The following is a 25,614-nucleotide window of genomic DNA, read 5'->3' as shown; positions in this document are numbered from 1 at the left end:
ATAAGGACAAATTGTATACATTTTCGTAATTTATAATGCTTTTTTAATATATATTCAATTTGTGGAAAGTGGTTCTGTGAGGTCACACACTGCTTCAATTAAAAGTTAGAAACTCCTGCATATTTCATACACGGTTAAGTCTCAGGAGACTCCGTCATACAGGAGAGAAACCAGCCTGTTAAGTTTGCGATTTTTGGCTTTGTCAAATAAAACTTTTCCAGACATATTTTTCTTTTTTTTTTCAGTTTTCTTTAATATATTAAAAAATCTCATCTCGTCTTATTCTCGAGAAGCCAATATCGTGTCTCGTATCATTTTGTGAGATGAGTGTCTCGTCACATCCCCACCTATTACATATATTTTAAATTCGTATCATGATGAAGACATGATTTATTTACTATCCTTTACATCACATTTTTAAAAAGCCCTTTTTATTAAAAGCCTTTTTTGTGGTTGTGATTGGTCAATGTAAAAAATGCTTCCTTTGACCAGTGGTTAAAATGAATGGCTGTAGAGGTCCATGTAGAGCTGAACAATCAAAAGGACAGAGTGACCTTCCACATCCATAGCAGCGGAACAGGGGAGTATATATCTTTCTCTCTCCTTCTCTCTCTCTCTCTCTCTCTCTCTCTCTCTCTCTCTCTCTCTCTCTCTCAGTTCTCAGTTCCACACACCCACATACGCACACACACACACACAGACACAGTGGAGGGCTTACACAGCAGCAGAAGTTCAGCAGCCGAAGCTGTTCCCTGGGGGGCTTAGAGCCCAGAGGAAGTGGCAACAGAAACAAGCTCAGCTACTGGCAGAGAAGAGCCATGTTTCACAGGTGGAAAACACAAAAGATAAATTTGTTTGCATGTTGGGAATAAACCTCAGTCTGCACATTCTGCCCGCACTGTGGTCTGCTATTCTTAGTTATTTTAGACATGTTTCAGGGCCCTGTTGGTCTTTTATGTGTGTAATAGTTAATCTTAAAACCTAGAACACACACCACACACCTCATGTGGAATGAATCTGCTGAGAATCTACAGTGAACGCCACTGTTGGGCTTTAAGGGCTACTGACGTTAGAAAACACTTATTTTTTTTGCAAATTCACTCAAAAATGTCTAGGTTCCATAGGTGGATTTTTTATTTTCAGTGTTTCAGTCTCAGAGGTTGGTCTAGTTTCTGCTTCTGCTACAGTCCAGTCTTCTCAAACCCATGCCACATTGTTACGGGCTGGGCTCAGGGGCAGTGAGTCCAATGCTTTGAGAAGAAACAACAGCAGCTTCTTTTTTATTATTATTTTTATTTGTAGTTTATCTTCTCAGTAACAGTTTTCAGATCTATACACTCTTTAAAAAATGAAGGTCCTTCAAGCTTTCTTTAGTAAAATCAATGAGTTCTATATAGAGCCATTCGCCTGGTAAAATGTTTCTTTTTAATGGTGAAATGTATCGTCAGTCTGATGAGAATAAGATGTATTTATCCACTTATCCAGTTCAGGGTCGTTGTTGGTCCAGAGCCGACCTGGAATCATTGGGCGCAAGGCAGGAACACAACCTGGAGGGGGCACCAGTCCTTCACAGGGCAACACACACACACTCACACACTCACACCTACGGACACTTTTGAGTCGCCAATCCACCGTGGGAGGAAACTGGAGCACCCTGAGGAAGTATATGGATCAACTGTAAACAAAAATTTGAATAGGACTGTTTTACTCTTTCAAATGTATGTACAGAGTGTGTACACAGTGTTGAGGTGTCTTCTCACGGTGAAAGGCTGGAGAGCCGTGTGGTTAATTTAGATCCACAGCGAGAGTGAGGCTTGTCTCCTGTTTTTCATGGTGCCGTTTATCTGAAGGAGACAGGTTTAGTGCTCTACCAGGTGTTACTTGGTTGCAATGGTTCCACTTTTCTGGATAGATCTGAACATTTCTTGGCCGTCCAGTTGTGGAAATGTTAACATGATTATATAGAATCTTCTCAGAAACATATTCCAAATAACAATAACTTGCCTCTAATTTTTACTGGAAACATGTGCCCCTTTTAAGGCTGTGCTGCTTTCTGGAAATTCATCGTTTATTTGACCATAAGATGGACAAGAAATGTCTTGTATAGGATGGTGGGCTGGGTAGTGACATTCTTTAGTCATTACTTGACCAGCTGCATTATCAACAATTAGCTGTAATCAGTCCACACTCAGGGAATAGAAAATGTGCCTCATCTGATGTTCAACTTGCCATCATCTCCAGCCATTAATGCGATTACATGTGTCTTGTTTGAGTGGCAACAATGTAGCACTGTTGTAGCGCAACAGCAGAGTAGTGTAATATCATGCAGAAGCACTTACTACAGCCAGGAGAACACACTGTGGGAGTGGAGACTACGGGGAGAGAAAGCAGGTTTATTATGATCAGGTTTCCATTAGTGCTGTTCCAGGCAGATAGCAATCGTCTCTGTGCTGACTGGCACTCAGACAGTCTGATGGCTCCAGAGTGTGGCGGTGTGATGAAACAATTGAGAACAATTTACCTCATGTGATCATAAACTAATTATGGCCTTCAAACAGATGCATATGCACGATAGGAGCGAAGGGTTTCTGCTGTTGTTTTTGTCCTAACCACTGGAATAAGAATGAATGTGATAGAATAACCGTAACTTGCTGTATTTTCCCGAAGTCCAAACACTGAGAGACTCTTCCTAAAAATGTATCCTTCATATTCATCAAGTGTTTACAAGAACCTTAAGTTTATCGTGCTGTGCTTTTTATGAAACTCATTTATCAATCAACATTTGATATGTGGCTGCAAACAGAATTTAAATTCTATTTCTTTTAATAGATTTTACAACAATCTGATTAATTCTTGACTTAAACAATAAGCAGACCTTCAACAGGGTGTGTATATTTGAAAGACCTCCAGTGTAGCTGTATTAAAATAATGCACAGAAGAGTGGGTCAAAATTCCTCCACAGTGATGTAAATAACAGTTATCACATACATTTGATTGCAGTTGTTACTGCCAAGGGTGGCTTAACCAGTCATTAGTTTAAAGAGAGCATTTCCTTTTTCAGGCGGCACGGTGGCGCAGCAGGTAGTGGCGCAGTCACACAACTCCAGGAACCTGGAGGTTGTGGGTTCGATTCCCGCTCCGGGTGACTGTCTGTGAGGAGTGTGGTGTGTTCTCCCTGTGTCTGCGTGGGTTTCCTCCGGGTGACTGTCTGTGAGGAGTGTGGTGTGTTCTCCCTGTGTCTGTGTGGGTTTCCTCTGGGTGACTGTCTGTGAGGAGTGTGGTGTGTTCTCCCTGTGTCTGTGTGGGTTTCCTCTGGGTGACTGTCTGTGCGGAGTGTGGTGTGTTCTCCCTGTGTCGGCGTGGGTTTCCTCCGGGTGACAGTCTGTGAGGAGTTGGTGTGTTCTCCCTGTGTCTGCGTGGGTTTCCTCCGGGTGACTGTCTGTGAGGAGTTGGTGTGTTCTCCCTGTGTCTGCGTGGGTTTCCTCCGGGTGACTGTCTGTGAGGAGTTCTGTCGCCACCCGTTTTCTTGTATTCATCTATCCAACAGTGGGTTGGCTTCATACGCATACCGAAGCCACCCTGAACTCCTCCCCAAAAACATCAGATTCAGTTCAGATGTTCAGTCTTTATGGGCGTGGTCTGTACTTGCAAAATTGAAATGAGTTTGATGATAGAAATTTTAAAATCTTACAATAGAAGAAATTAAGAAGAGGGCAAATGCTTTTTACCAATGTGTCCTGAGGTCCTGAGATTACTAGGTTTTTACTTCCTCTTTGTTTGTTTTGTTGGCACATGGCTGTGTTTTGTTTTGGTTCCTGTCTCCTCCCTCATCTCCGCCCTAGCCCCGCCTTAGCCCCGCCTTGTCATAAGTGTTTCCACCTGTGCCTCCTTTGTGGTACTGCCCTCTCATTATCCTTCCCAAGTGTTTTTTGTTTGTGCTCTTATATACACCCCTTTGGTTTCAGTGCTCCCTTGTTTGGTCTTGTGTATAGATGTATGTTTTTGTGTCTGAGTGTTTTTGTATATGTCTGTACCATTTCTTGGCTGTTACATTTTTGTTTCTGTTTTGTTCTAGTTATGTTTCTATGTTCTACCCCTGTTTGGAATTTTAGAACATGTGCTTAGTGTTTGTTTTTGCTTCCCGTCAGCCGTTTTTATTTTTATAGTTGGTTTGTTCAGTGATGCTCACACCTCTGTTGTGATAGAGCGATTACGGTGATATATGTAACAAATCTAACTATTGTAACTTAACCCTTTCTTGTTTATGGAAGCAGAGCTATATCATTATAATGATGGGTTATTTTGGAGATTGATTTTCAGTAATGCTTTGTCAGTAATAAGTTCTGTTCATGTTCTGAAATGTGATTCATGTCTATGTTAGAGAAACACAACTATGTCATTGCTTTAAACACTTTTTAGCTCATTTATTTTTTATAGAAGTGTGAGTGTATATTTTAAGAGTCAAATAAAAAAAAACAGCTTACATAATAAATACATTATATTTTTTATTTTTTGCTGAAAATATGTTGTTGCAAGTGGACTTTACACATACAAGGAGTTGTATTGTTTCTATAAAAATATTAAAAAATAAAAAAAATGATTTGGATGCAGTCTCTTTAAGCCATCACCCAACCCCCAGACACACACCCACACACAATGATCTAACACACCATTCCTCTGTGTTGTACACTGATGCAATTCTTCTTTTTTCCATTTCCACTACAGGACAGGTTCAAGGTTACCTCCTAACGCACCATTTATCTTGACTTCCACACACTTTTGAAACTTCAGAGGTCCACAAATAAAAAAAAAAAAAGGAAAATATCCCCTGCTCTTTGGAACTGATATGTGATGATGTAATGCGTGGTTTGTGGCAGGAAGGTAAACTCCCATTCAGCCACTTTATGAGAGTCTGACCAGGTCAGGAGTCCTCAGGCGTTTCACCACAAAAGATGGAGAAAAACGAAGAGCTGGGAAATGTAAAGAAACACCAGCTCTAGTCAATGTACATTCTTTTGGATTGTGGTATAGTTTTATTTTTAACTCGTACCACAATTCAGTTTCGTTAAAAGGCAATGTGATGAAATCATTACTGTGATAAATTACCTTACAATAAGTTTTTAGTGTTTCTGCCTGAACTGCTTTCTTGAAAGAGACACAATAGAGTAGTCAAACTTAACTGAGATCATTTATATATCGGCTTAATGTGTTTAGTAATATATCATTTAGTTTAAAAGGCACATTAACAGGAACAGAGAGAGAAAATGTCTCTGTAAAAACCAATTCCAACCACTACAGGAAATCCACATATTTTACAAGTGCAAATATTTACTAGATAAGTACAGAGTAAGTACCTGCTGAGTAAGCCGTAAGATAAAATAAGTACTGAGTAAGTAAAGGGCATGATACTAGAAATGTGGTAATAATAATAGTATCTCACAAACAATTTAGAAATAAAAGTGTTCTGAATCCATTGTATTTCTAAGCAGAATTATAGATTACAATTAAAAGTATGACAGTTTTCGCAAGTGGCTATTACTGTCATTTTTTTGTACATAAGAAATGCAGCTAGTATTTTGAATTCACCATAGATCTGAATGTAATTATAGATCCTCTAAAATTATTTACAGTGCACATACAGAGAAGGACATGGTCGGCTACTTTCATTACAGGCACGAGCAGAGTTTCATGGTGCTTTGTACTCATTAGGTTCAGGACATGTGATTTACCCCAATACTTCTGAGATATTTTGCACTGTTTAGCCTCTGTGTATTGAGACATCAAATGTACATAGCTGACTAATGATGAAATGGGTGATTCTCTTCTGCTCTTTTTCCTTATTTGTAAAATGTTTGTGAGATACCCAGTAATAACCACACATTTCTAGTATCATACCCTTTACTTACTCAGTACTTATTTTATCTTACATCTTACTTTACAGGTACTTACTATGTACTTAGCCAGTTATTAGTGAGATGTAATTTAAAGTTTTACCAAAATTTAACTGTAATTTTGACCGATCTGAAAACACTAGCCACTGTTTTTAATTATTAGCCAAAATTTCATGACAAACATCCCACCAACATGTGTCAGAAAACACTTCAAATCGACTTTTATTGCCTTGTTACACTGAAGTATGTTTAAGGATATTTCTTCCCATGGCACTGAACGTTATTATGGCTTATATATTGTGATAATACTCTACTATGAATGATGTATTTTGATTATGTATTATGATGATATCATAGGTTATATATTGTGATAATATTGCATTATGTGTACGTTTTGTTATAAGTACGTTATAAGTATGTGTACGTATATGTGTTATAGGGCCTATGACTCCCACTCCCTGATTTGTTGAAGCAGAAGAGTTTATAAATCAGCTGAAGCTAAATTTGGCTTCTCTCTCTAAAGTTAAATTTACCCTGGCATTTGTGTCTGCGACAGATTTGGGAGCATGGCAGGGTTTTGAGCATGCTTTGACCCGCCTTCATGGCTCTAATCAGCTCTGTGTGAATTTGGGTGGTCACAAGGGGCAGAGGGTCTTTGATCCTGAGCGTGGGTTGTGGGGGTCAACAGCTCTTGCTCTCATCAAATTTTGCCCGTGCTCCAAATGGCAAATCGGGACGGTAGTTGAGGCGTTCACATTTAATAAAGCTGTCAAAGATGACACAGCCAGCTAACTGAGTACTCTCTCTCTTGCTTTCGCTCTCTCTCTCTCTCTCTCTCTCTCTCTCTCTCTCTCACTCTCTCTCCTGGGTGAGAGGGATTATGGAGATGAGGTTGGTCATTGTTAGGGACTGTGGAACATTGTCTCTTTTCTTGTCCACACCGAGTCCAGTCTGCAGCCTGCTGTATTCTCACAGTGATGAACGTTTCACTGGGAGAAATTCCTAACAAAGCTGTTCTATAGACTCAGACTAAAACATATGTGTCAGCTCTGTCAGATGGAAAAGCATGATTTTTTTTCACCCCTCATATTTTTTTGTCTCTGCCCTTTGAAGTTTTAATTGCCCCCCTCCCACCACAGCCAAGTGCAGCAAGTTCCACCGCCGCTGTCATAAAATTGCCAATTAGTCCGAGGCCATGCTAATATACGGTGCATTCTGTTTATAATAAATCACGTCTGCAGCTACAATCGGGTTACGATGGCAAAGAGCAAATTGTGTTTCATGTTTGTGTCAAATTAACTGCATTTTTAAAATGAATTCTAATGATGAAGCGTCCTGACGAATCCTGATGTAATTCCTAATTATCCCACATCAGTACGACACGCACTAACCGAGGAATTTAACAATTTTTTTTTCTGATGATGAAGCCAATAATTATTTTAAGATTTTCCTCATATGGAGAATGGAGGTCGTATTTATATACGTTATATTTGCTTTAAAATTACAATAGCAAAATCAGTAAAATTAATTTTAAAAATAGAGATAAATGGCTGTAGAAAAATAAAATTTGTCTGGTTTTGAAGCATAAAACATCATACATTTAATAAGTAAAAATCAGTCATTCCAATTTAGACAAAGCAATGAGAATTTTGAAAAGATAAATAAGGTACATCTAGAAAACCTCATTTTGTGACTAAGTAATAATTAAAGATAAAATATATTCATTTTAAAACAAAAATGCCTTTTACTCTTATTTTATTTTTATTTAATTTTTTATCTTTTTTTAATCTGTGTTTCATCTCTCTTAATATTGTGGCATTGACTTGTTGTAGAAATCAAATCCCAAATTTTTGGGTGCATACCTGCTCTGTTGTGGTTTTATGGGAAGTCCTGACCAATGAAAATGGGGTGAAGAACTCTCCACTGACTTGGTGGGGATCTCTCTTTAATGATGCAGCCCATGTTCCCACACAGATGCCAGGCTTTATGGCTGAAGGTTATGTTTGCCTTTCGCACATCACCCAGCTGCTGCATTTGACTGTAGCCATCAAGAGAATACACTCAGAGCAGCCGTAAATTAACACCTGCTGAAATCTGCGCACCGTGCCACTACTCTGCTGGAATGGAATGACGCTTACTGTATATTGCATCAGACTTTGAGATGCAGTGCCATTCTGAACTCTCTTTCACATGGAGGGAAGTTGGGAGTTAATTGCGCATGTACAAATATGACCTCTGAGGAAATCTATTTAGGAAAACTTCATAAGCAGCGTTGGCTTTACTTGTTGTCTTGCGATTGATGTGTTAATTAAAAACATCTCTGTAATTAAGACCTCATATTGTCTTAGTGAAGCTATTTTCACAGCGGGGTCAGTGATGCACAAATACATCAACAAAGCTCTGCTGAATCTCCAGATTGCTCAGAAATACTTTGTACGTCCCAAAAAAAATCTTTGGAATTTTGAGGTAGCCTGGGGTCTTGGAATAAATCCAGTTTGGACAAATGGACATGTTCAGAGCGGTGGGATGACTGAGGAGTGGTGTTGTACGAAGGTGTGAAGTATAATTGAAAAATAAATTCAAATAAATTCTTCTTTAACCCTGTAGTGATATTGTAAATGTGACTATACTATTTTATTATTATTGTATAATTAGCCATTTAATACTTGCATATTATCAACCATTAATTACAATTACATTCTAAATTAACTTTTTAAATATGTGCTGTTGGTTTTGTTCATAAATAACAAGAAATATGAAAAATATTACTGCTTTTCTTGAGCAAAATAAAATAACTGATTAATCCTTCGCTGAGTGACACACATTCCCTCACGCCTATGGACACTTTTGAGTAGCCAACACGTTTCTTTGGACTGTGGGAGGAAACCAGAGCACCTGGAGGAAACCCACATGGACACAGGGAGAACTCTTCAGTCAGTCACCCGGAGAGGGGCTCAATCTCACAGCCCCAGGACCCTGGAGCGTTACCTGTTGCACCAGCGTGCCGCCCAATTCACATTGTTGACCGCATCAATCATTCATTCATTCATTATCTGTAACCCTTATCCAGGGTCACGGTGTTCAGGGTCACGGTGGGTCCAGAGCCTACCTGGAATCATTGGGCAGAAGGTGGGAATACACCCTGGAGGGGGCGCCAGTCCTTCACAGGGCAACACAGACACACACACACATTCACTCACACACTCACACCTACGGACACTTTGGAGTCGCCAATCCACCTACAAATGTGTGTTTTTGGACTGTGGGAGGAAACCGGAGCACCCAGAGGAAACCCATGCGGACACAGGGAGAACACACCAACTCCTCACAGACAGTCACCCGGAGCGGGAATCGAACCCACAACCTCCAGGTCCCTGGAGCTGTGTGACTGCGACACTACCTGCTGCACCACGGTGCCGCCCTATTTACAATATTACTGAAGGTATAATTTAATTTCATAAATTACTATTTGTACAAAACCTTGCAAATACAATATGTCCATGTACCACTGCTTGAGCAAAAACTTGCTTTCCAGAACTCAGAAGATTGCAGACCGATTACAGCATGAGCCCAAACCACTGCTTCTTTATCCCAGTCGGAGCTATACAGTGAGAGTGGTGCATGTGTCATGTCCAGCACTGTGGTGGCAGGTCATCTGCCCTGTGTCTGAAGACGTGAGTGTTCAGATTGGGGTGGTGGACAGGTCAGTCATGTGGAAGGTCCAGAAGCCGGTGGATCATGCAGAGCACAGCAAAGGTCTGCCTGACCACCTGAATGATCAAAAAGAGGAAGGGGAGGAAGGCAACGGGTGGGGGAATGAGAATGAAGAGGATGGACTTCTCTCTCTGTCTGACCACTGTCTCCATGCTCTTCTCTGTCCACAGGTTTTTGCAGCAGAAATATAGCAGACAGCAGTAAGGACAATCACTTCACGAAGTGCTGAACAATGAACTGATACTGTGACTCTGGCCTTTGAAATAATGATTTGCGTATGGGACCTATAACCAATCACAATGTGCTACAAGTGTCCAGACCAAACCTAAGATGATCTAGAAGTGTTTCACTCCTCACTCCTGGGAATTAAGCGATGACTCATTCTCATTTAAAGGGACAGGCGCTGAAATATGACATTCTGGACAGGGCTTTTTAGAAAGTGGGAGAACACTGCTGTGGAGTTAGATCCTTGTAGTATTTTGATCAAAGCATGTCACAGACATTTCTTTAAGACCCTTGAATGGTGTTACCATTTGGAAAAGGGCCATAGTACAGTATGTCTCCTTTAAAACTGCAACATCAGTGTCAGTGAAAGTGGCCTACTACCAAAAGCCTTTAGAAAAGCACAGGTATTGCTTTGCCCATTTGATGCTGGAGCACATTAAAAGAAGGGAATGGGGCTCTTAGGTATAAGACACTTGGGAATAGTGGAGACCCTCAGACCACACACAGACTCCACACCCATATAAAAAAACAAACAAACAAACAGGAAACACAACTACACACTAACACACAAGAACAATGAACAACTAACGCAATGTCATAAACACTTTGGCTCCGCCCCTAATTGTTCTTTGCTCATGAGGGGCCTTAGGCAAATGTCACAACCCACTGAGAGAACCAAAAATAACCAGAATATGAAATATTGTCCATATCATCCAGGCTTCAAGTACATTCAAATTGGAGTGGGACTGTGATGTCGCTTCTCAGGCCAAACATAAAGATTAGAAAGCCCCCACCCAGTGTAAGAGAGGATTAAAGTCTAATTCAGGGCTTTGCCGTAGTACAGTCGCTAATAGCTCCAGTGCTATGGCAGTGGTATGAAACCCAAGCACAAGTCGGGGCAAACATGAAGCAACAGACGGCCAGCTATTTTAACAACCCCCTCCTCCCCATTGGTTAAGAAGATTTGTGGTTTGGACAGCTGGGCTGGACAGTGCATAGCCAAAACCGGCCTTCCTTAACATACACTGCAGACCCCTTTCAGGTACAGATCTCTTATCTGTCGAAACCAATAGGAAATACCTGGATGCAAACGTCTGTAGACGTCCATAACTAATGACTTTCTCAAGTGGCACTTTAATTGAGCACTTAATCAGCCAGGAGAGAGCAGAGCATGCAGACTAGGCAGTTGTGAAACTTCCAGTGTATTGACTTATTTGCATTGCTAATTAGCCAAACAGCTTTTACTACCCAAAGAAATATGCAGATGAGCAGCATAATATTTAGCTACTACACTAAAGTACAGCACAGTTCAAGTGTGGAATCAGGTGTCATATTAATAAACTGAATAATGCTTGGCTTTATATGCAGTAGCTTCTATAGCATTGATTTAAACATGATAATATCTACACAAATTAATTTTATCTTAATATTTCCACAAGGAATTTTGCTTTAGCATTTGAAGTATTTGTGCATATTCCAAACCTTCCACACAAACCTTCCAAAGCTCCATTAATCCTACATATTTTACTTTAAAAAAACTATTTCTAGCATTCATACATAGTGTATGAAATATAGTGCCGTCTTGGTGGATGTACACATGAATATCTGATGGTTAAACAGTGTAAAAGTTTACTCCTAAACTCTTCCATCATTTGGATGCTCTAAAAGATTATGAAATGACAGAATTGTCCTGTGAAACATTCTCCCACAACAGTTTACAGCACTGTTTCTGTTATTCTTCTTCAGGTACATAACAGAGAGTTTGCTTGGATTGAATGAAACAGTGCCCCCTGTGGACAGGAGCTCACAAAGGTTTATTTAATGGACTTATATTGGAAGATCTTGTCGTTTTAGACTATAACCTTTGCAAATTTTAGACATCACCATTGCATTACTGTCCAATCAAAACACATTGTTTTATGTACTGATCAGCACCAATATTAAACCCTCTGACAGTCAAGTGAATCACATTAATCACCTGGTTATAATGCCACCAGTAAATGATTAGCAAATACGAGGCTGTGAACAGTGGAGTTGATGTTGGAAGCATAATGTTCAAGCGTAAAGATCTGATGTTCCTGGTTTCAATGGTCTAAGGAAATGCAGTCAGAGAATTGGTGACCAAGTCATGAGTGCCCAAGGCTCATTGCTGTGGATGGGGAGTGAAGCCCATCTGGTCCAATCCCACAGAAGGGCTACCGAAACACAAATTGCTGAAAGTGTTAAAGCTAATTCTGTTAGGAAAGTGTTAGAACACACAGTGCTGCTCATGCTGACTGCTGCACTCCCTCTCGTATCAGTGAGCCATGCGTGTCATGCACATGCTCTGAACAAAACATTATGACCATTCGAATTGGGCATTGGATCTTTACATTTACCCCTTAGCTGCCAACATCATCTTTAGGACCAGACTGTTTACTCGGTGCCTAATACATCCCACCACTTGTCAGCTGTCACTGTAATGAGATAATCAGTGTTGTTCACTTTAGCTGTCAGTGGTTTGTTGGTCAAACAGGTCTTGGGTGTTTATTAATATTCCCATGTTGTTGATAACTTTTAATCATCTTTCAGCTATGGTTTTCCCTGGATATTAAATAAATGTTGGTGGGATTTTGTTTTAATAAACTGGCTTTAAATTACTGTCTCATTATCACCTTCCCATTGCAGCTACAACACATTATAATATGCTCCATATAATTAGACATAAACATGACTTGACAGAGAAAGAGTGAAGTCCAGCTTCATTATCTCTGTTGGTCCTGCCCCACACATGTCGTTTAAACGTCTGTGTGTATTAATTAGGGACCGGGTCAGACTCCCTAACTCTTTTGCAGATTAATGGTTGTCTGAGTGACCCCTGACACAACACATTTGTTTTAGCGGATCAAGGGGCTTAAGCGGGGTCCTACACACTTCCTCTAAAGCCTCGTTTGACTAGGCTTAGAAAGCTAGGAAAGTGGGATCTTCCCTTTGAAGCTGCGTTGAGGCCTGGGATGCTGTCGTTTAATGATGTTGGACAGTTAGGGTTGTGTAACTTGGCAGACACTTCTTATCTCTAGCTTCTGTGTGATTAAGCCTTCACAACAATCCAATCAACAAAAAGGATTGGGGGAAAATGGTGTTTAAAGTCAGTGAGGTTATAGAGGTTACACATTCAATACAGTTACCACTAAAGGTGAATTAGGAATAGTGGAATAGTCACCACTGACATTGATATGTGGTTCAGTGGGTCACAGATGGAGCTGTGTTTTTTTTTTTGTATAAGTGCGGTGTGAAAGATGCCTGAGCTCCAACGACAGAGCTGTTAGTGGCAGATCCAGTGCTTGCAGGTCACATAATCACCATATGTTAACATTTCATGGTGTTACCTCAGCTACCACTAACTGGATGATGGGGGACCTTAAAAACAGCCAACAGATTGGTTTCAGTCTTAAAAATGAAGGTGCCAAATAAATCTTCTGTCCACTGTTGATTTATGAGCCAATAAATGATAATATTCATAAATGAATCAAAATACAAACATATATATATCAAAATCAAGGTGCCAGGAAGTGTTCTTTGAACAATGCCATAAAGAATCGTGTTTGAAAATAATATAGAAGACTCTTCCTATATGTAGATGATACATGCAAATTCTATGTAATTAATTTTGAATAATATTAAAACTCCAGATGTATTTGACATCATGGAAATATCCCATAATAAATGGACATCGCTGTCCAATTAAAAACAAGTATCTCCCAAAATAGTAACTTTGCAGGAGAAGGAAGTCAACGTAAAAAGATTTAATTCACAGTAATTTTAGAGCATTTCTATTGGTGGAATCCTCATAACATTTTCACACAAAAATGACGTAGTAAACTAAAAATCCACAAAAATGGAGATACGTGTTTTTAATAGGACATTTATTTAATCATTTATTTTCAGATGAGCTCATGGAAGAGTTTGAAGAGCGCCTCAGACTGGACTTGTTTTCATGGCTGATGAAAAGAAGGGCAACAATAAGGACATCCATCAGCATTATTCACCACTGCCACACTGTCAGCTCTTTACAAAGAAAGAACCAGATCTAGCAACGGCCAGTGACCGGGCGGCTCAAGCTGGTTAATGTTTAAGGAAAAGAAGGCGGTGAAATAATTCATATGAACTGTACCAACTTATTACCCATTTTACAGCTTTTGTCCAAATGTTTGTAGAAGCCCAGCATGGACAGAGATGTAAGTTCTGCACAAACAGTTTAATTAAAGTACATGGAACACCATAAAATCAAGTGGGTGTTTCTGGAGTAGCCAAACATTAGCTTAAAGTCACCATGTCCAATGCCAAGAACTGGATCGTTGGTTATAAATCCTCCCAGAATTGAGCTGTGGAGCAGTTCACGTGTGTTCTTTGGTGTGGTGAAGCTCCATTCAATAGAATTGAAATGAGTTGGAGTGATGTTTGTTATCCAAATCATCCACCCGACCTCAATAACGTTCCTGTGACTGAATGCCATTGAAACTACATAAATATTCCCATATCTAGAACCATAGATTTATATATATATGGTGAAAATGTTGGGTGTGCTGGTGTGCGGACACTTTCGGCCAATATCAGTACCTACCTTTGGTACATTTCATTTGCTGCGATTTCCAGAAAATGAAGGTACAATACAAAACAAGAGCCTATTTTTTTCTGTTGATCACTTACTAGGCCACTAAACTAAACAAGGGAGCAACAAAAAATATCAAAGATATCACAGAATGCCCTTGAATTCATGTCTGAATGCACAAGACAATTTGCTAAAATCTATAAGTTTCCATCTTCAATCTGCATTCATGAATTTGCCCATTGCAGAGTTTTCTATAGCAGTTAGAACCCATGGTTCTCCACCTCTGTTACATAACCTCCCTGGAGGGTGGCATACCAGCACTAAGCGGATAATTGTATAAAAACAATGGCACAAAAAGAACCCTCCCATTTCTCTCCTCGTGCACTTTTGACCGAGACCGTTAGCCCATGCTTAGCAGCTTATCAGTAGTGACAGCACTGTTGTAGCTGCCCACGCCAAGCTTTCCCTCCGCCCAAGGTGACATGGATGCTGCTGATTCGGGACGAGCCACGGTTCGTCCTGGGCCCTGGGCCGTGACAAATCCGCTCCATCTTTTCATTATGCTGCAGACTAGGTCGCTACACTTTTTTGATATGCTTAATACACCAGGCTTTGAAGCTCTATAGTGGTGGCCTAGACTGACCCGCAAGTGGAGTCCGAGTCTTTGAACAGAAGTAGAATCAGGGGTAGGTTAGAGCGCTTTTGCCTTGTCTAGGAGAGAAAAACATGAGCAATATCACTGGGCCAAAGTCAGAGGCCACATTCACATATTTGAATAGCAAAATCACCAAGTGTTTAAACAGTACACTGACTGGGACTCCTAAAAACCATGCAAGTCCAGACCCCTAAAACCACCAACTCAACGCTATGGGCGTGAAAAGGATATGAAGCGGTCGAGAAGCTATTACTCTGAGAAGGAAACAAACAAAAAAGAACATTTGCCCATGAGACAAAGCTGCAGGCATTCTCAGAACAATGGACTGGCCAGAGCCCCAGAGTCCAGGCCCTGGGTGGGTATTTCTAGGAACTGAAGACATTTTACTTTAAATAGAGGTGCTTTAGGTGTCGAATCAAACATTTGTCGCATTAAACATTTGATCCTCAAAAATATGTTTTTTTAAAAAAAACCCTCCTCAGCCGTCCTCTTCTTTGCCGAGGCTCCTAGAAACAGTTTTTCAGGAACTGTAATTCCTCTCACAGAGTCATCATCCACCCTAAATTGGTCAAATGAATTTGAGAAAACCGTGCAAGGATGCTGCAACACTTCCTGTTAACAGAGATGCTCCTGCGATGCTTAATTTTTCAGAGGCCGCTCCCCTCCCTCCTGTCGGAGCTGATGTGTGAGGACAAAGCCACTGCTGTGATCCTTTAGCTTGTCAGCTTCAAACCCAGGAGTTGAAATGGGAAGCGGCGATTCCTGCTGGTGCTGTGTTCCTCCTCCAGCGTCTGCTGAATGAGCGTGAGCTTTGAAGAGCGTGGGAGGTGTCGAGAGGGCAAGGCGCGGGAATATGTAGCATCATCACTCAGATGAAAGAGCCGAAGCAGCCCCGCTCGACTGGAAGCACAGGCACGCCGCATTTCGCAAAGCACCTTAAGAGCTGGAGCACTGTTTCTGGATCAGGTTTGATTGGTAATGCATTATAGACTTCAAATCAGTGTGGCCAAGGGGAAAGTTGCTTTTCTGAATATTTGTCTTGTGAATAAAATGCTTCAATCTTTTTCATCTTGCTTGAGTGTTGTTTTCAAGCTTATGCTCGGTCAGAAAAGGGCACTAAACAGACACTGAGGTCATGACTGTGGTGATATCCTCAGGGATATGGAAAATGACTGGGATAACAGCTTGTACATCTCTGGGGTGACACCCTCAGGGGTACGTCTACAGTAGATTTACTCATGGAACATATTCTAATACGGTTATAATTTTAACTGTTAATGAATGGCTCCATACATTCGTCTTGACTCTAGTCTTTAATATACTTTAATATTATAAAGTACCAGGTTTTAAAATGTAAATCTTTGTCTTATTTACAGGAATTCAATTTGACTTTACATCATTTTGAAACTGCAAAATAGGACCAAACATCTATGGACATACATTAGAAATGATATGTTCATATATAATGCCTTGTGTCTAAAACTGTTAACTAACAAAACGATATCTACAAAATACCCTTCTTTTACAGTGAAAATATACACAAAATTACCGTAAAAATGAACTGTATTCTTAACAAAAATACTTGTCTTTTAAAATTGTGGGTTTAATCTAAACACACAATAATTTTACCCAGTAAACATTTAGCCGTTGATTCAACGTTGAAATAACGTAATGACTGCCGTCTAATCAACGTTCTCTTAAGGTTGAAAATGAAAGTTGAAAAACACAGACATTGAAAAGACGACTATTAGACGTATTTTGGACGTCCATTGACGTTATTAATTGGTCCCGAAATAAATTACTTGTATAAAACGCTTTTTGGACGTCCACTGACGTTATCGATTGGTCACCACTTAACGAACTTATTAAGACGGATTTTGGACGTCCATTGACGTTTAAAATATGTCCTTGACGGACAGACTACTTTTAGACCTATGTTGAACGTCCAGGAACGTTCCTTGTTTACTGGGTTTGGTTTTCTTATATTAGTTTTATTAGTTAAAATTAGTTTATTAATATTAGTTTTATAATTCAGAAACAGGTGTTTCATTCATAGTGTTTTCAGTGTTTTATTCTTTATTTGTGTTGAATTAAATTAAAGTTCAACAGCTAAGACCACACGTGCACAATGTAAATAATAACAGTCTGAAAAAAGTAGTAAGTAATTTTCTATAACTCAGATTACGCTTTATATCAAACATTTGTTCATTTGAAATAAACTAATTTATTTAAACTTATTAAAAACTATTTAATTTATTGTGTGTTGGGTTGCCATGTCTTTCAGAGCAGACGCAGCCTAATGCTGACAGCTCGGCACGCTGTTTAATATTTTCCCACTCGTTTTCCGCCAAGCCCCGCCTCCCCACCTTCCCGCGATTGGATTGGCTAGTGGTTCTCATATATAAGCAGCCCTCCAATTGGCACCAGAGGCAGGACTCTCTTAACCAGTGGCAGCGCGGGAGGCGGAGCTTTTAGGGAAAACCGGTGGAAAAACAAAACGCAGCGGGAGCTCTCGAGCTTCAAACCGAGCCGCTGCTCTCTCCGCTCAGTCACCGTCCGCCACAGCGCTCCAATGCGCCTTCACTTCCACTCAGTTACCGCCACACACGCTCATGTCTCCGCTAACGGCTCACACGGGAATGAGTGGTTGCTGAAACCACAGCTCAGTACGGTGGTCCTCACACGAATTTGAAGCGGTTTCTCATCAGACGTCTGCCTCTTTTGAACGAGCATGGCTCCGCGTTGGACTTACATCAAACCGGTCTCTGGAAAAGTGTGGATATCTGTCTTCAGCTTCGTAGCGTTGGGGACGCTGTGTATTCCCAGCAACGAAGGTTAGAAACTCTGTTTTCATTCAGGATTTAGTGGTACACGGTCTTACATTTGAATTTTTGGAAGCGTATGGAGTGTTGGAGACACCTTTAGTTGTGGAGAAAAGCCGTGTTCCTCTCCTGTCTGTGCACATTAAACTGATATTAGAGTTTATACAGCTGCAGTAGTCTGTTATATTCACTGTACTAACATATGTTTAACAGTAACTCTCACCAAGAGCCAGTCAAACATTAACAGCGCAATAACAACAGCCAATTTTCACCAAACAGCCCAAGACTCAACAGTGTCAATGACAAAGACTTAAATAAATGTGTATTTACACCCGAACAGCACCAGCGACCTGTAACTTCTGCAGGGTTCATTCAGTGTTAATGCATTGCAACAGAACAGATTATGGGTGTCTTGTTATTACACAAGTGTATCCATGTTATTACAACTGCACCCTTGCTCTTGTGTAATTACACAGGTGTAATAGAACTAGGGCTTATTATCCAGCTAAAGGAGGTGTGTAATTACCCACATTATTAAAACCCACAATATTTATGTCGATTTGCAGTAGAAATGAACACTTCCCTAACGTTAGTAAGACCAGTCTAGTAGCAACAGTCCTTTTGTTGGCTCTTTAGGTCGAATCGTAGTTGCTAATAACCCCACTAATAACATTTAACAGTGAACTGTGATGCATCCCAACGGTTATTTTCCCAGTAGTTACTCTGTTGTTAGTCCCTGCATTCTGTAACGCGTGAACACACATATATTTGAGACGCAAAAAAGTGTGGGCAAGAAAACCTTTTTGTTACATCTATCCACTTATGTCACTATCTATAAATGCCATGTGGCTTAGGATTAACAGTGACAGGCATTAGTGCCTGCTTTCAGGCTTCTCTGATGGTAGGTAAGGGTTTCTCATGCCTGAGCAACTGTTCAATTGGTGTAAAATCTAGTAATATCAGTATCCAGCATGGAGCAGAGTCAATGGGAAGAACCCATCAGGTGCGAATTGGAATTGTGTCACATCAAGACCAGGTGGGTGCAGTGATTTGGGAACAGGTGATAATTCTCGTATGTATACATATACATTATAAGTCAGTGCCAGTGCTTACACATTTATACAAAGACATTGATGTCCTGAAGAACGATTGATACAGATTTTTAGGTTTTTGGGCCCACTTTTGGCCCAAAAACTCTTGCGTAGAATACATTTGTCAAAACCGGACGATCATGATATCGTAATAGTATCATCACACGACCAAACAAAGTTACTTCCCATTGTATTATGCCTAGCTTTGACAGGCTATAAACTCTTAGATCATGTACTGAGGGCAGTATATATATGAACTGATACCACGTAAAGAAACATTTGAATGCATAAGTGGTTATTGGTGGTGTATGGTTTGGTTATCTGTAAATTAGCAGAAAAATCACATTCATATAAAGCCCTTTTTGTGAAGATTGGTTAGAAGAGTCAGTCAGTGTAAAGTAACAGATTTCTCTGAAGTTAGAGCTCTTAGGCTCTCAATAACACGGTGTTCATCATCTTATATCCTGTGCACTCTAAAAGACTAGTGTATAGCTGAAATGCTGTGAGTGGCTTGTACATCAAGCTTCTAACGTTTCTGCATCACATAGCTACCGTCTTTCTTCAGAAAGAGCTGACTTTGTATTAAATATGAAAATGTACGTGCGGAATCTAGCCGTCAGCAGTAAACAGACATGAAGAATGAGACAAAGGCGAAGGCTTTCAGATTCAAAGACCTGTTTCTGTCAGCATATGCCACACACTGACATCTATGCATCATTTTTAGGCATTACACAACTATACAGTAGCCTCGCAATCGCTCAGTTCCTCAGCTCTGTGCAGCAGTGATGTGTAGGGCTGCATTCATATCTTCAGATTAGACATACAAGGAGGTGGGTTTACCATCGTGCCCCTAAGGACAGGTCTGTGTGCTTTCCTTCCCGGCAGCAGTTTATCACAGTGAAAGTTGTGACCTGTAGAGGTGGTCAAAATGGCTGAAGAATGTCGGTGGGGTGTTTCCACGACAGCTGACCAAGTTCTTCTTAACAATAATCGATGAGGGCCGATTTGTCATGTGGAGTGATCTCTCTTATAGAATATGTAAATATTCAAATGAGCGCCTGGAGTCAGCATATGGACTGTGTGTGACAGGTATGCGGAGATCGTGATTGATTACAGGCTTGTCGACGGCACAATGAACGGCGGGCCGCAGGGCGGCTGTGTGCCTCGGTCGGTGTCCACAATGGTGCGGCAGATGAGGCGGGATAACGCGTCCATTTAAAGTCAGCTTCACCCCAGTGGAATTTTAACAAACTCCCTGATCTGTGGTGCCATGACCCCTGCTCCAAAAGGCCTCGCTGATCTAAACTAGCGCCCACAAGGACACAATCACAGTTTGCACATTTGCATTAAAACCTCTCTCAGATACATTCCTTTGCGGTCATTTCAGGGCAAATTTGAGCACGTCTTTCTTTGTTCCTTTTGGAATGTTACGAGTATGTCAGCTACTTCGTCTCCGGCCCTTTGTTTGAGTCTTTACGCCATCGTCGTAGGAACGGGGTGTTTTTCCTTGTTCAGACACAATTGCGCGCCCATGTCTTTGTCTCCCAGAGATTAGCCTGTCACACTACAGTCCCTTATTATCATTCACTTAGAGCTAAAAGCACTGACAGCGTATCACACGGTGGGTTTTCTTGCTCATATTCGCTGTAGGACGGACATAACCTCCCTGCCGTGATCTAGTTCAGTACTTTAGACTTCAGCGCTTGTCCTAATTAGATCTATGTGATTCTCCCCAGGACATGTCTCATCTTAACTAGAACAGTGTACACCAATAATGTTACTGCCATTCAAGTGCAACTCATCCAAAACCCTTTTAGAGCACTTTAAATAGAGCACAAACTGTCGCCACTGCTGCATCACTCGGGGAAAGACAGGTTTTTATCGGTGACCCCATAGTTGCGTGCAAATGTTCGGGCGCTCAAACAATCAGTGACGATTACAGTTTTGTTTTTTTATTGTTTATTGTAAATAATAACACACCACTTTAGGTTTAGGTGATCGTTTATTAGGTCAAATGTGGAAACGGTATTATTTTCACAAACAGTTATCAACAAAACCTACAAAGGCTGTTTAACCACTTATTTACAACTGTATTTCTGTTACCTTTATAATCACTAGGCTTTATATTTGTATTAAACTTGGGTGATGTAGTAAATGTAGTTCTACACAGTTATCAGCAGCAGTTTAACGTTAGTTATGAAGTACCACTTCTGAGCCTTAACTTCTGGTTTGTTCTGGCGCTGGGGAATAAGAGAAAATGAAAACTCTTTGTTGATCTAGTCGCATTGGTGATGAAGAGATGCTTACATCTTTGTCTTCATGGGTTTGGGGTTTGTAAGCAGTTTGAAATGAGCTTTAGTTTTAGTTTGAAAACATAGTCCTTTCACACTCTTCCAAGTTTAAGAATTTGCAGTTTTTGACGAGAACAAGACAGTTTCCGAAGGACTGGCGCCCCCTCCAGGGTGTATTCCCACCTTGCGCCCAGTGATTCCAGGTAGGCTCTGGACCCACCGCGACCCTGAACTGGATAAGCGCTTACAGATGATGAATGAATGAATGAATGAAGACAGTTTCCCAAATGGCTCGTCTACACTCTTAAAGACGATCACTCTAGTGGAACGTTTTGCTTCCACTGTATCATCTCCAATGTTTCCATACACCCCTATAGTTCTATAATAAAAGCTTACAGATATGCACCTTTCCTTCTGGAGGAGTGGAACTTACAACACCGCTGTTGGACCTTTAAAAGTCCGTTTATACTGTTTTTACAACAACAACAATGTTCTGACAGTGTAAAAGTGATCATATTAAAGTAGGTTGCATGGTTATTACAGTTCTTTTCCTACAAGACGTATACCAGTCCAAAGCCCTGTGGTTGGAGGATTGACACTCATTTGCATAATGAACATCTCTTAAATGAACTCTACAACTTCTGTTTATTGTTAAAAGCAGTTACAATAAATTATAACGTGTACAGCATTTTTGATTCTAAAGTTATAACAGTTCTTAACTTACTGAACTGTAAACATCACAGTGGTGATAACGTTCACTATTATTGTGGTGGGACACTCAGTGATACTTATTAATACCTTTTAATTTGGGAACACATATCTACCATATTTTATTTTTATTGTATATATTTAGTAGGATTCACTCTGACAGTGTATGCATTCCTCGAGATTCTGATGACCCTCTGTTACGTGTTGTACTCTTCTCACTTTCTCACTGTCTCTGACGCTGTAACATTGCCCATAGGCAGACTTCCCCATTGAGCTGCTTGCGGATGTATCCTAAGTGGTTTCGCACTCTTTAAACGGTGCAGCCACCTAACCTCTGATTAAAGTCCAATTCGCTGACGATCAGACAGCCATTCCAAAGGTCATCTAATTAGCGGCAGGGCCAGTCATTTGCAGAATACTCCAGCTGTAGCAGGACCACAATGGCTCATTTGAATACTAGCACAGGTGAATTGATAATGAAACAGCACCATTTATCTACACTCGGACATGTGCTGCATACAAACTGCACGCTGCCAACGTATGATTTAAATCCATGGTTGTGAGAGGGTCTTGTCACATTCCGATGTCATATGAGTTTTAGCACCTTTAGCACCTTTAAGATTTTAACCCTTTGGGGAAAGAAATCCTGGCACATTTTTATTTCTCAAATGTTAAACACCAACTGATCCGAGGGGTTTAAAAAAATTGGATCTGACTCTCTAGTAGCTACTATATTATTTGGAAATGCAAAAAAAGAAATGATGTCATATGAAATAATATGATTGTACAATAAACAATATACATATACACTGATTATTTAAGCCCACATGCGTCCCTAGCCCCGGTGAGAGATGTCTGTTTATGTACAGAACAATACATGTTTGCTGTAGACTTTTGGAGAAGACGGAGCAGGATGTATAAATGTAAACCTATGTCTGCAGCAGCTTGATGATTTTCTCCCTGTGTGCTGCTCTCTTGCAAGTGAACTGCTGGACTCCAGCTCTGTAATGGGTGACCTAGGATGGATCGCCTACCCGAAGAATGGGGGTGAGTTACACACTCTCTCTCACTGAACACTGTATTAAGAATGGGCTGAGGATAACATCTCAAGGGTCTCTCCCATTCCCTCGAGTGACCAAAGAGATTCAAAGTGAAAAATAATAGAATACACTGCAGAGGGTCAGAGCGACGAGAGAGGAGTAGAGAGAGAGAGGAGAGAGAGATGAATGAGAGTAGAGAGAGAATGGAGAGAGAGAGAGGAGAGAGAAAGAGAAAGAAAGAGAGAGAGAGAGAGAGAGAGAGATGAGAGAGAGAGAGGAGAGACTGTATTGTTCTTAAAGGGACAAGACAAAGACATTGAATTCTTTGTTCTAGTCTCATTGAGGCACTAGAAATGTAATCAATGCTGAATAATGAGCTGTGGTTTAAACAGGAGTCTTATAAATGTCACTCAGACTGTGAGGGGTGTAAGATCGTTTTCTGCAGTAATAGTCAGTATATAAAACTGATGAAAATATGAAGCAGACGTGTGCAACACGGACAAAACAAAACATGATGGTTTAGATGCTGAGTGTTAGGATTTAGGTTAAACATAAAGTAAAGCCACGAGACAATAGCATGGCCCACTTTCAGCTCTCTCAGAGTCTTAATGCGAATGAACAGCGTTGTAATTCACAGTAAAACAAAGGACAGCGCCATCGCAACGTCCAGATCATGATGACATCACTGCATCCCAGCGAGCTGGTACAGTTCATTAACAAAGCATTGAATATGATTATGTATAGGGCCATCTGTTTGAGGTGTGTGTAGTGTGTGTGTGGTGTGTATGGTGTGTGTAGTATAACAGGTTAAAATTACTCTAAATAATAAGATTAAAAACAAACACAATGGCCATGACTTTATAAAGTGCTTATTTATTTTAATTGTTTTATTTATTGAAATAAATAAATAAATAAATGAATTAATAAATAAATACATACATACATCCACCGATATACTCTTTTTTTTGAAGGATCATAGTAATTGTTTGCTACTGAGAACTGAGAATAATATTAGATTTTTGTTTAATATTAGGCTTAAATTTATTAGATTAAATATATTATGTAGAAATAAACATACACACACACACACACACAACTACACACACCTGGCATGCGTCATTATTACAGACAGTTGCATTTGTAGAAGATACATACCTGTCCCAATGTTGCTCAAAAACGTTGTGTGTGTTTATATTCACTGACCGTCCAAGAATAAGTGCTTAGATAAAGTTGCACAGTGGGACTGCGTTCATATTTAGAAGCTGTGCGCTGCAAATAAAGCTGTTTGCCTTATGTTTAGACCAGCGTCTGTGTTTTCACTCCAAACGGATTTATCCACTTCCCACGAGCATTGTTTATTGACTATGTTGGTGTGCCAGTATTGTGCGAGCATTGGCTCTTCTATCTCTCTCTCTCTCTCTCCTCCTCTCTCTCTCTCTCTTCTCTCTCTCTCTGTGTCGCTCTCTCACACTTTGGTATAGCAGTACGCCCCCCCCCCCCCCCCCCCGGGTGCGGAGGGTCTTTGTTGCGTGTGTGTGTGTGGAGCCTGTAGTCGCTGTTGACAGTGCGCTGTCACGGCTCAATTGGGCTTCCTGTTGTGAAGTGTGAGGAGAGGCCCAGCATTGTGTTTACCTGCACCTGCCCTCTGCAGCAACAATACAGCCACAACAATGTGCTCTCGCAGCTCCTGGCACACCTGTTACGCTCCCCAATACTCCTCCATTCACACGGGAATACAAACACCCTTGTGTGATACCCAGCTTTTGACACATCTGGGGAGACGTAAATCTGTGCCAAATAAAGCCAAGGCAGCTCCTTTTCAATTCACTCTCAGCGGCAACCGAGATGAAGTTGTGCCGTCGCAGTGTTTCCTCGCTCATTGACTTCAAAGATGCTCAGCATCGCAGCTCTCAGCGGCGCTCAGCTGAAAGTTTGAGTCTCGATGAAGATCATACTGTAAAAGATTATTTTTGGGGGTATTTTTACCCTTTTTTTTGTCGTTCTACTTACTGTCTATATTCAGTTGAGTTGGGAGAGTAAGGGGACGGCCAAAGAGTTCTCCTAAACATGGGAAGCCAATCACTGCAGCCTTTTGAACAGTTCAACATGCTTGGAGGAGAACATTAAATGCCTTTTTGAAAGGCATTTTAGTGTTTACATCATGTTTACTGGATGCTAGGTGGAATTCAGGCCCAGTACTGTTTCGCTTTCTCAAATGTGGAGGGTTGCGTCAGGAAAGGCATCCAGCATAAAAACTATGCAAAATCGGTGTGCGGATCGTGGTTGAAGAAGAAGAACACTATTTTGCTTGCTAAACAATACCCTTATTGACTCTCCTCATTTTGATTGATCGGGAGGACAAAGGGCTTAAAGTGTTTTACATTTTGACCGGTGTTGGGTTGAGTTCATTTGTCTGATATCTGGCTTAAAGGAAAAACTATGTACAGGGAGGGCCATTTATATGGATACACCTTAATAAAATGGGAATGGTTGATGATATTAACTTCCTGTTTGTGGCACATTAGTATATGGGGGGGGGGGGGACTTTTCAAGATGGGTGGTGACCATGGTGGCCATTTTGAAGTC

The 25,614-nt window shown here is 40.6% G+C and overlaps 1 protein-coding gene across 1 annotated transcript in view; it reads left to right on the top strand.

Moving 5' to 3' along the window:
• The first annotated feature begins 17,677 nt into the window (after positions 1-17,677).
• LOC136675261 (ephrin type-A receptor 5) overlaps positions 17,678-25,614 on the top strand; it is a 77,210-nt gene continuing 69,273 nt past the window's right edge. The window contains 3 exon segments of the mRNA XM_066651727.1: positions 17,678-17,910; positions 20,670-20,673; positions 22,971-23,033. Coding sequence (XP_066507824.1) covers positions 17,808-17,910; positions 20,670-20,673; positions 22,971-23,033 — 170 coding nt within the window. The 5' untranslated portion in view covers positions 17,678-17,807.

This window comes from Hoplias malabaricus, chromosome 18 (genome assembly GCF_029633855.1).
Source record: "Hoplias malabaricus isolate fHopMal1 chromosome 18, fHopMal1.hap1, whole genome shotgun sequence".
Taxonomy (NCBI): Eukaryota; Metazoa; Chordata; class Actinopteri; order Characiformes; family Erythrinidae; genus Hoplias; species Hoplias malabaricus.
This window is presented reverse-complemented; position numbering and strand designations above follow the sequence as displayed.